Source organism: Cucurbita moschata, unplaced genomic scaffold (assembly GCF_002738365.1).
Source record: "Cucurbita moschata cultivar Rifu unplaced genomic scaffold, Cmos_1.0 Cmo_Scf00015, whole genome shotgun sequence".
Classification (NCBI taxonomy): Eukaryota; Viridiplantae; Streptophyta; class Magnoliopsida; order Cucurbitales; family Cucurbitaceae; genus Cucurbita; species Cucurbita moschata.
Window position 1 is genome coordinate 2,517,984 of NW_019268531.1, and position 11,692 is coordinate 2,529,675.

Consider the following 11,692-nt stretch of genomic DNA (forward strand, 5'->3'; position numbering starts at 1 on the left):
AAAAAAAAAAAAAAAAAAAAAAAAAAAAAAAAAAAAAAAAAAAAAAAAAAAAAAAAAAAAAAAAAAAAAAGAATAAATAAGCAAGAAGGCTTAGATTTGAACTCAGGTGGAGGAGTACAAAGAACTTGCTTCAAGGAAGAGTGACCTTGAGAGGACTGAGCTTCAGAAGGAAAAAACTGGGGTTTTCTCTGGTTGCTATGCTAGAAATCCAGTTAATGGGGAAGCTATCCCAATATGGGTTGCAGATTATGTCTTGGGGAGGTCAGTATGGGTTTATGCCTCATACCTGTTGTTCTTTACCGTTGTTTATCATTTGCCGAGCATGAATATTGAAATTTAATGTTAAAAAATTTATGATAAAATGAGAGCATGCATCATTATGTGGCTGTCTAGTAGACTGCTTCATTAAAATTTGGTTGATCTTAATTTTTTTGCTAGGCCTGTAATAGTTCATACTTACATAAGAGGAAGCTAAGTGGTTGTCTAGTAGGCTGCTTCAGCAAAACTTGTGTAGACTAGCTTCAGTGTAGTTTTGTGGGACATTTAGATTGAGAGGAACAATAGAACTTTTTAAGAGGTGGAGAGATGGGGTGAGGAAGTTTGGGAGGTGGCTAGGTTTAATGCCTCCTTGCATCGGTCACTAGGCCTTTTTGTAATTATAAGCTTGGTCTTTTTTTTTTTTGGATTGAAGTCATTTTCTATTGCTAAGGTCAAACTCCTTTTGCTGTGTTGGGCTTTTCTTTTTTCAATAAATAAATTTTGGTGTCCTTGTATATTATCTTTCATTTTGAGAGTATGTATATTTCAAAAGGGAGGCGTGGAGAGGTGAGAGGTAGTTAGGGAGGTAGAGAGGAACTCTTGGAGAGTGGTCTTTCAAATGGCCATCTAGGCCTCTTTGAGTGGTTGTTTGTGCCAATATAGCTTTCGTAAACTACTGTTCTCTAATTCTACTTAGTTCAGAACTTATTATTTCTCTATCATCAGATCATTCTTAATTTGGTATTTTACAGTTATGGAACTGGGGCAATTATGGCTGTACCTGCTCATGATACACGTGATCATGAATTTTCCACAAAATACAATATTCCCATAGTGGTGGTTGTTGTGCCAGAGGATGGAAGCTGTGATTCAAATAAGGCATTTTCAGGAGAAGGTATTATTACCAATTCATCGAGTCCAACATCAGGGCTTGACATCAATGGGCTCTCAAGTAAGGAAGCAGCTTCCAAAGTCATTGAGTGGGCTGAGAAAACGGGGAACGGGAAGAAAAAGGTCTTTTCCTAAATATTGTGTAGGTCATGGTTTGCCCTGAAGGTGCCACCATTACTTATCAGTGCCTTCTTCAACTTACAACAGGTGAACTACAAACTGAGGGATTGGCTTTTTGCTAGACAACGTTATTGGGGGGAACCCATTCCTGTACTTTTTCTGGATGATACTGGTGAGAGTATTCCCCTTTCTGAAACCGAATTGCCCCTCACATTGCCTGAATTAGATGATTTTACACCCACGGGGACAGGGGAACCTCCACTCGCAAAAGCTGACTCTTGGGTATTCTTTATATCCTTCTGATTAATTTATTGTCTTTTTAATGTTGCATTGATTTATTTTTTGTTGTATGGATTCGTAGGCTTTCAGGATTTGCATGATAAACTGTGCTAGTTTTGAAGCGAGAAGCGACTTATTTAGGATTTTTCACCACTCATATGTGCACACACAAAAATTTCAAACACAACTTTTTTGAGTTCAGTGACGTGGGTGGTGGGGACGTGAACTTGTGATCTCTTTTTGAAGCATATGCCTTAACTAATTAAATTATACTTTAGGTTTTCTCAAGTGCACAAATATTACATGAATGCAGGATTTGTTTATTTTACCCTTTTTGGAGAAAATATTTTGAAAAGATTATGACTATTTTCTAAAATTATTATCATCCACATTATAATTACTTTTAATTTCAGTTCATAGAATTGCATATTCCTGAATCTGCTTCCCTGCTTGGAAGCTTGGTATACAGCCCGCATCCTTGTTAGTGTATTGGATTGGACTGTTTACTTCAAAGTCATTGCTCTACTCACATTTTTAGGCAGTGTAGCATATAATGGTCAAATTATATTTATGAACATGTTTTTGGAACAAGGTCTGTATATAGTCCATGGGCTACTTATTGAGTCAACTATAGGGGAGACATCCACCTACCTAGGATTTAATATCATATGCATTTCCTTGACAACCAATTGTAGTAGAGGCAGATGGTTGTCTCGTGAGAATAGTCACATGTGTGCAAGCTGGATCAGAAACTTACGAATATTTTTTGTAAAAAAATAAAATAAAAACTTTAGGAGAGAACACTGGAAATTTCGTACATATATGTACTCTATTTTTGCTTTTCTATAAAGTTGATAATCTTTCAACTATTGACTTTCAGGTTCAAGCCACTGATTCCCTGACAGGCAAACCTGCCAGACGAGAAACAAGTACTATGCCGCAGTGGGCTGGTTCATGCTGGTATTATTTCTTCTTGACTGAATTTAACCTCACTGTTCGTTCTTTTCTTACTTGGAAGAAAGAGAACTGCAGATTTTGAGTAAGGACGCCTGAGAGTGATGTTAATGTAGGGTGTAATCAGTGTCGTCATTCATTCTTTTATTGGTTACAAATCTTTTTTATTTTTAATTATGATTAATTTTATTAGTTTTGTCTGATTTGTATGCACAAGTTACTTGCAAATCTTTTCTTTGAATCAGAAATTTTCATCCTATTGATTTTCAGGTACTACTTAAGATTTATGGATCCGAAGAATTCCAAAGAACTTGTAGGGAAAACGAAGGAAATGTAAGAGCTGCTCTGTATGGATAAGCCTGGAATTTCTGTATACCTTTTTCCTTGACTAATTTTCTAATTGATTTGAGTCCAATTCGTATATTGATAAGTGCTTTATAATTTGTGCATATGCAGGTATTGGAGCCCCGTTGATGTCTACGTTGGTGGGGCTGAGCATGCTGTGCTCCATTTACTTTATTCTAGGTTCTGGCACAAGGTTGGAGAGTTGATTCCTGGCTCCATTTGATAATAATTTTTCTTTTAGTTTTCTATTTTTGAAAACAAGTGTTTATGATGATTTATTTTCTACATAATGTAGGTAACTTGGAAATATTGGTAAATTTGAGGATTTTTTTTTTTTTTTTTTGAAGACTGATGCCATTTAAGGTTTTATTTATTTAAAATTGTTTTATTGATTTTTTTTTTAAAAAAAAAGGTTTTGTCTATTGTACTTTAATTTAAAAATGGTTGCTTTTTCTCTTCTTCTTCTTCTTCTTCTTTTTTTCTCCTTTTATATTTAGTCTTTCTGTGTAATAATTTCAAACTGCAACACTTTTATATCGAATTTTGCTTGAAAAAATGACTTATGAGAATATATGAATAGTTAAATCAGAAAATAGAAAATAAAACGCATGATGATTGAAAAATACTGTACAGTTATCTACTATATTTTGTTCTAGTTACTTAAGAAATTAGGATGTTGAATGAGCTTTCTGCTTCAAGCGTTATTACTGAAATATGGAAAATATTTTTTCACTATGGATATGAAACAAAGTTAATTTTAATTCTTTAAATTTAGGTTAGGGTTTTTAAAAGTAAATTACAAAATAAATAAATTATTGGTAAATAATCTTATTTCTTATTAAATAAGAAAAACAAAATGTTAACTATAAGCCTTTAATTTTTGGTTTTAGACTTTCAGGAAAAAAATGGTTGCCCTTAATAGTCCATGCTTCGTGAAAATGCTCAAGGCATTCTGCTCTATCTTCTTTTGATAAAATGTATTTATAGTATGACTAATGCTTTAGACTCTCCCTTGTTTGTAATGTTTTATGAAGCATTGCAAAACCACGAGAGGGTGGTGGAAGGATAAATATCACCTGAAACTGGCAATGGCCTGATTATGAAATAACTGTTTGTTTTGACAAGATGATTGCCGAATACTGACCTATTTCCGTTCTGGATGTTCTGTCCTATATTTTCTGCTACACCATTCATCTGGTTGAGCCTCTCTGATTCAGGTTCTCTATGATCTCGGCGTTGTATCCACCAAGGAACCGTTCAAATGTGTCATAAACCAAGGAATCATACTTGGGGAAGTAAGTATTGTTTCTCTAAACAAGATTATTTTCCTTTTTCACAGGTTTTTAATTTAGTACTTTTTTTCTAAACGGCAGGTTCAGTATACTGCTTTAAAAGATACAGATGGTAATCTAGTGTCTGCAGATTCCGTTGATGTTTTGAGTGAATATAATCAAGAAAGAATCCCTGAGGAAAAGGTTTATGATCGCTATGCCTGGTGTATCTCTTTCATTGATTTTTATGCCTGATTTAAATTGCAGATTATGATCAATAAATGTCTCTCCTGGTTGAAAATAGCTAATCATATCCATTACTAAAAATCGAGTATTGTTGTTTGTTTGAATTCCAGTTTTTCTCAACTGAATTTCTTCTTATGCAGGTCATGAAGTCTGGAGATTATTTTGTATTGAAAGACAGTCCTGATATCCGATTGATTGCTCGCGCTCACAAAATGAGCAAGAGTAGAGGAAATGTTGTTAATCCTGACGATGTTGTTTTTGAGTATGGTGCGGATTCTCTTCGCTTGTATGAAATGTTTATGGGTCCTCTTAGGTAGTTCTGATTTATAACTTTTAAAATTCAAATATCTAGCATTTCAATCTATGTGACTGGTCTTTTCTTGATCAGTCGGAGAAGGGCTTATATTACTTTTCGTAATTTCTCGTCTCATTTTTCTTCCAGAGACTCAAAACAATGGAATACCAGCGGGATTGAAGGTGTTCATAGGTTCTTGGGAAGAACTTGGAGACTAATTGTTGGACCACCTTCAGCTGATGGTACATTTAATGATGGAACTGTGGTAACTGATGAGGAACCCACTCTTGAACAACTTCGTTCCCTCCATAAGTGCATTATGAAGGTCATATATTATTTAAGCTTTGTTTTGCTCTCTTTCGGCTACATGTTATTCAAAATGTTGCTTAGCTTACCTGCCATCTGAAAAATGGAAAGAAATATCAATAAAACTATAATATCATGATCATTAAAGTTCACCTTCGGATTGCTGGGTAAATAGATTCTGTTTCCACATAAGTATCCCACTTGATGGGTTATATTAGATATAAATGTCATACTGAAGTTGTGTTTTGCAGATACAGTTCTCCCTTCACTAAATGATGATTCAATTTCCAGGTAACTGAAGAAGTTGAAGGGACACGATTCAACACAGGAATCTCAGCCATGATGGAGTTTGTTAACGTGGCATATAAGGTTGGAAAATGTGCATTATTTTTCGTCACATTATCTTTTTTGCTTAATCAATTGGTCCTGGTCTGACTTTCATGCTGTTTAGGTTGAAGGGCATGGCGTTGTATTTGTTTCATATTAATGAAACTTAAAATCGGCCAATCGATACTATTAGGCTCTGATTTGCATCTATACATATTCATACATACATATATACATATACATACATATATATAAGTAATGAAACTTAAAGTCAGCCAGTCAATACTATTAAGCTTTTCTTGCAGGCTATATACATTTTGGAGGATCCTTCCCTCCAATAGATATGGTTCTTTATTTTTCCATTTATTTCTTAATCTTGAATGTCACTTTATTATCTAATACAAAACTTAAGTAATCCTTGAAAAGCCATTTTGATCCTAGGATGTTCACAGGGCAGGGGCGGAGATGGCTTCCCTGTCTCCATTCCCCATTTACTATTGTTAGGGGGAAAAATCAATAAATTGCATGTTTTTTTGGAAAATCACTATTTAAATAGTTAATTTCTAACGATGAAGTCTCATTTAAAGAGAAAAATCTTGAACATTTTAATAAAAAAACAAATAATATTTGGTAAGCATATCGAATTAAGATAGTTATTAATATTTTAAAATGTTCAACTATGATTCTTAAAAGTTTAAATTTAGATATTAAGTCTCAAAAAGTTCAAATGTATATATTAAAATAATAATAATAATCGGGGTGGGGAACTGGGAATTGGTTCTCCGCCCTCTCTCTCGTGCCTCAGTGGGGATGGGGTGGGGAAAATGAACTCCTTAGTTGATCCTATTTAAATCTCTAATTAGAGAATGAGATACCTAGAGATTAACATCTTGCTATCTTGTTAATGGTTTAGCATATGTTCTTAGTCAATTTACATTATTTATTTGCCACGTCACTTCTTCCGATCAGCACAATGCCATTTACTAGCTAATTAAACTCATGTTGGTCTTTTCTGTCTTTTCTCATTTTCCTATTTTCAGTGGGATAGATACCCAAGGTCTATCGTTGAAGCATTCACTTTGTTGCTATCACCGTATGCACCTCACTTGGCTGAGGAACTATGGTCTCGGTTGGGACATTCAGAATCGTTGGCTTACGAGCCCTTCCCCAAGGTTTGGACTTCTTATCTGTCTTACCTCCTTTAAATACTTACATATTTTGTCTATATGGTTGTGGCTTTATGATTATCTGGTACCTTATTGCATTTAGAGGGTATGCACTGGGTGTATTAGCCACTTGAGTCCTTGTGACGAATCATATCGACGTACAATGTAAATCCCTGTCTTGGTGAATCTTTGGATTAAACTTCACATTATGTTTTTTTTTAGTGGTTTTGGGTTAAATGACGATTCACAAGTAGGATCTATATACTTTCAGTTTGGTCTTGTTGGTATGTTAAATTGTTTCTGCTAGAAGAAATAATGTTCAAAATGGTAGAAGGGAAACAACTCCCGTGTTTTGTCATCAAGACAAATAGCTTCCACGTCAATATCAGCTTGTGGATGACTGTCAATGAATCCTCAACATGGTATTGGATGATATTCTCACTAGGAAAAATGAAATACCTCACCACCATTTACAATCTAGAAATCTAGACTCTCCCTATTTCCTGAAGAATTGCCTTTCAATTTGAGAGCAATTTAAGATATCGGGATTTCATAGGTTCGTTTTGCTTTCACTTCAAAATAAAGCAAAATTAGAACAGAATTATAATTCACCTACAGATAGGAGAGCAATAATGCTTCATAATTACGTCAGGAAATGATACGAACAGTAGATGGAACGTGTCATATGTGATTGCATTTAAGGCTGACGACTTGAGAGAGCTTAGAACACCATATTGTATTTAAGAAATATGTTGATCGGAGGGTGATGAAGTGGTGGGGTATTTAGAACACCATATTGGAGCTTCACTGAACAATCAGATTCAGAAATATCAGTCTTCGTGGCAAAGTATACTTGCTGAATCTCGTAACTTTTTTCTCCATTACAGGCCAACCCTATTTACCTGAAGGACTCCACTATTGTCCTACCAGTTCAGATCAATGGTAAAACTAGGGGTACCATCCAGGTTGAGGAAACATGTACGGAGGAGGATGCTTTCCAGATAGCAGAGCAGGATGAAAAACTCTCCAAATATTTAACAGGGCAGTCAATCAAGAAACGAATCTTCGTTCCTGGCAAGATCTTGAATGTAATATTGGATCGTCAAAGCTCCAAAGTGTCCCGCTGATAATTTTAAACTTGTTTCAGTGACAGAAATCTTTTGCAAAAGATACAAAGCGATGGACAAATACAACAGATTTTCAATGTAATGTTGTGCATTAATCAGAATGATTCGGCTTAGTGGATGGAAAAAGAAAAGTTGCAGCCATCACAAGTCTTGATCATCAAAACAGTAAATCTGCAGCTATTCAAGACATTGTGGCAACGGCATTTGAGGTTCTGTATCGACATTCCGACTGTTCCATCAGTTTTTTTCAGTTTGTTATGAAGAAATTTGTTGATACAACGATCTGTAGACTGTCATTCATTGAAATAACGATGGCATACCCATGTAGTAGGGTTATTATACCCTATATGGGGATGCCATTTAACGGAAAATACCATTCTTTTTTTGTTGTGTATATGAAAAATTCATTGAGTCGAGGATTATTGAGAGTAGTTCCACGTTGGCTAATTAGGAGGAAATTCATGAGTTTACAAGTAAGGAATATTATTTTCATTGATACGAGACATTTTGGAGAAACCAAAAGTAAAAGTTACGAAAGCTATCATATTATTAGAGTGTTGTCTATCTTGAATTAATGAAGAGATTTATCGGTTAGTTGTTTCTTTCATCGATATATAGCTTGTATTAAATATATTTGTGAACGGTGGTGGTGCTGGGTCCCCTCCTCTATATATATGTGTGTGTATATATATATAATATATATGTATATATTGAAAATAAAGTAACTAGTTATTAAATATGGATACTAAAATTGGAATCTTCAAAATTGATGGACTCGACCGAAATGATATTTTACAATAGAAAATTACAAGGGGCCCACAAGGCCTGGTAGCTTAGCTACGCGCTTCCCGCCACCCGCCCTGTGCTGGCACGGCCAGATAGTAGCCCAGATGGCCCATTCAACAAACTCAACCGTACGACGCCGTTTTACCGTTGTTGTTCATGAAATTCCCGAGATGTCTTCCAAAACACTCCAAGTTCCGTTCACATTTCGCCACCGCCATCCCCTCCCCTTTTCTCATGAGCTTTTGTTTATTAATCAGCTCCCCGGCGAAACCGCCACCTCTTCCATGTATTCCTTTCTCTCTCTTGTTTTGGTCTGGTATTCCTTTCCGATCCATTGCATGAAACTTCTTTTGTTCATTTGCAGGAAGAACAATGAAGAAGAAAGGTCCTCTAACGCCAGGGCGCAACCTTATCTGGCTCAGCTGGAAGCTTGTCATCACCTTCTCTCTTGCACTTTGCATTTTCGCTCTTATTAGGCTTCATTCGTCTTCTCGGACCAACCTCGCCTCTGCCTCATTATCCCGTAGATTGCGCCCCCCTCCTGGTTCATTTTTGGGCCGCCCTAAGATTGCCTTCTTGTTTCTCACTCGTCGAAACCTCCCTCTTGATTTTCTTTGGGGAAGCTTCTTCCAGGTGTTTAAAAGATTCCACTATCGCTAAAACTATCTTCGATTAGGCATTGTCTTTGAGTTGGGAAAATAATTTGCAATTTTCTATTCCAGAATGGCGACGTTGCGAACTTCTCGATTTACATTCACTCGGCACCCGGATTTGTGTTCGATGAATCGACGACAAGGTCGCATTTCTTTTTTGGACGGCAATTGGAGAATAGCATTCAGGTAACATGATGTGTTCTTGTGAAATGAAGTTTTTATGTTTTTCCGTACCAGTGCTTACTATCAAACTGGAGAATAATGGAAAATAGATGCCTTTTGGCTTGTTCTTTACCCTTTTGTTCGTGTGTGTGCGTGTGGAATTACTTAGAAGTATGAGGGATGAAGTCTTCAAAGTGGGATGTTCCCGTTGTATTAAATTGAGGAGCGTAGTAGACTACTCTCCAATGTGTAGTAGCCTTAGTGCTCCAACAAGTCTAACCTTTATCAAGGTGAGAGAACAACTTATGTAAATACTTCACCCTAGCTAGTCAAAACTTGACAATGTCCTAGGACTATTGTTCTCGATAGGTAGATACTATAATCATGATGAAATTATCATTTACTCTCTGTTTTTAAATATTGGGGGTGAATTCATGTTGAGGCATGTAATGTTTTCGATAATTTTTCAAGTTTTGATTTTTGGTAATTGGTTGCATTGAAGTGACGTTATGTTGCAGGTGGACTGGGGAAAGTCGAGTATGATTGCTGCAGAGAGGTTGCTACTTGAAGCAGCTCTTGAGGACACTGCAAATCAGAGATTTGTTCTTCTATCGGACAGGTGTTTTGGGATCACCACTGCCACTTTCCGTTGCTCTCTGAACATTTTAATCTATGAAGTTGAGGTGTTTCACAACTTCCCTTAAGATTTGTCTTCTCATGCTGCAGTTGCGTTCCACTATACAACTTTAGCTATATATATAGCTATCTCATGGCTTCTCCCAGGAGTTTTGTGGACAGGTAGATGGAGGGCTTTGATTCTGAGGTGCCAAGCACTGATTCTTTGTTGGCGATTTGCTGCCAAAATTTAGATATTTGCCAAATTTTTATAGCTTCCAGAGTAAAATTTCTCTATATTGAAATATATATTCTCATTTTTTCTTGTAGCTTTCTTGATGCAAAGGAGGGTCGCTATAACCCAAAAATGTCACCTGCTATAACTAAGGGCAAATGGAGAAAAGGGTCCCAGGTCATCCATCAACAATAGTTTTTCTTGGATCTTTTGCTTCGTTTATTTTTTGGTTTCTTTTCTTAGTTATCCAAATTCAACCATGAGACATAGGATTTGTGTTGCAGTAGTCGGTATTTTCATCTTTAGCTGTTATGTTCTTTCACATACCCAAAGGAAAGAAGTATGCCTTATTTATTGCTTGATAAATTATTTTAGATGTACTAGGCAATATTGTTTCCGCTCTCGTGGGTGTAGATTTTTGTTAGTTGAATTTTAAACAATGGTGATGTGTGCAATTATATCTGCTTTGTGGTTAAATTGCAGTGGATCAGTTTGATTCGTAGTCACGCAGAAGTAATTGTGGATGATGATATTATATTCCCAGTCTTTGGATTATTCTGCAAGGTATGTCTTTTGCAGAAAATTCCTTCTTCATTTGCCAACTATGATCCAAGTGCAGTTAACTATTTCTTCTGTGTGGAGATACTATCATTCGTTCACACACTGACACACATTACACATGAACACAATATATTGGTCACATTTTCCCCAAATGTATCATCTTTAAATTGAATGGCAAAATGGAATCCACTTCCCTCGGACACATTCTTAAGATTTTTATGAAACAACATTCACTCTTTTTGGTATCGCTTATAAAGTTTATATTTATTCTAAACTACAGCGAAGGCCACCTGTGGATGCCAGCATAGGAAATATGAACATTGTAAGTGATCATTTGAGTATATGAAGAAATTCAGTTCAACAATATGAATGTTATTACGAAATAGTTTATTCATTATTCTGGATGTTATCTTCTAAGATTGTTGGTGCTGCTAGCAATATCAAATCTTTCCCACTGGAAATCAATCTTCCTTAATAAAAAATGCATCAATAACCTGGCCTAAATTCTGATTGTAGAAACTTCAAAAGCAGCACAACTGTATTCCAGATGAACACTATGTCCAGACATTGCTTGCTGTGAGTACATATTTGCCTTCTGAGGCCATGATATCTTTTCCTTCGCTATGGATTTCTCTCTCTCTTTCTCTCTCTCTCTTCATCTTGGGAGATGAGTTTATATAACCCTTTCCAGGCAGTTACTGTAAATTGTTGTCTGAAATAGTTTAGTTTACAGATAATTTACATTGTAACATTCTTTTTTTGTGTTTACTCTGTAGTTAAATGAACTTGAAGGTGAACTTGAACGAAGAACATTAACTTACACTCTATGGAATCAGTCAACCAATAATATGGAGAACAAGGGGTGGCATCCTATTACCTTTAACTATGCTGAGGCTGGACCTCGGCAGATCGAGGAAATAAAGGTTTAATTATATTGCATTGTTTCTCTTTTTGTCTTCGTGTTTGTGTTTGTTTATTTAAGAGGGTGGGAGGGTGGGCGGATAAATGTGGTATCTTGTGAAATTAAATGCTCTAGTATTTATTTAATGCAATCAAGCTTTTTTTTTTTTTTTTTTTTTTTTTTTTTTTTTTTTT

The 11,692-nt window shown here is 35.7% G+C and overlaps 2 protein-coding genes across 2 annotated transcripts in view; both read left to right on the forward strand.

The window, feature by feature from the left end:
• The window catches only part of LOC111453183 (leucine--tRNA ligase, chloroplastic/mitochondrial), an 11,339-nt gene extending 3,323 nt beyond the window's left edge, over window positions 1–8,016 (forward strand). Inside the window, exons 8-20 of the mRNA XM_023094173.1 lie at window positions 107–261; window positions 1,011–1,272; window positions 1,357–1,551; window positions 2,429–2,508; window positions 2,773–2,835; window positions 2,959–3,040; window positions 4,065–4,142; window positions 4,221–4,322; window positions 4,505–4,677; window positions 4,807–4,984; window positions 5,257–5,334; window positions 6,333–6,464; window positions 7,346–8,016. Coding sequence (XP_022949941.1) covers window positions 107–261; window positions 1,011–1,272; window positions 1,357–1,551; window positions 2,429–2,508; window positions 2,773–2,835; window positions 2,959–3,040; window positions 4,065–4,142; window positions 4,221–4,322; window positions 4,505–4,677; window positions 4,807–4,984; window positions 5,257–5,334; window positions 6,333–6,464; window positions 7,346–7,585 — 1,818 coding nt within the window. The 3' untranslated portion in view covers window positions 7,586–8,016. The remainder of the gene's footprint in view (window positions 1–106; window positions 262–1,010; window positions 1,273–1,356; window positions 1,552–2,428; window positions 2,509–2,772; window positions 2,836–2,958; window positions 3,041–4,064; window positions 4,143–4,220; window positions 4,323–4,504; window positions 4,678–4,806; window positions 4,985–5,256; window positions 5,335–6,332; window positions 6,465–7,345) is intronic.
• A 444-nt stretch (window positions 8,017–8,460) lies between these two features.
• LOC111453184 overlaps window positions 8,461–11,692 on the forward strand; it is a 4,792-nt gene continuing 1,560 nt past the window's right edge. The window contains exons 1-10 of the mRNA XM_023094174.1: window positions 8,461–8,657; window positions 8,736–9,004; window positions 9,094–9,210; window positions 9,705–9,805; window positions 9,913–9,984; window positions 10,132–10,213; window positions 10,520–10,600; window positions 10,878–10,919; window positions 11,114–11,173; window positions 11,374–11,520. Coding sequence (XP_022949942.1) covers window positions 8,744–9,004; window positions 9,094–9,210; window positions 9,705–9,805; window positions 9,913–9,984; window positions 10,132–10,213; window positions 10,520–10,600; window positions 10,878–10,919; window positions 11,114–11,173; window positions 11,374–11,520 — 963 coding nt within the window. The 5' untranslated portion in view covers window positions 8,461–8,657; window positions 8,736–8,743. The remainder of the gene's footprint in view (window positions 8,658–8,735; window positions 9,005–9,093; window positions 9,211–9,704; window positions 9,806–9,912; window positions 9,985–10,131; window positions 10,214–10,519; window positions 10,601–10,877; window positions 10,920–11,113; window positions 11,174–11,373; window positions 11,521–11,692) is intronic.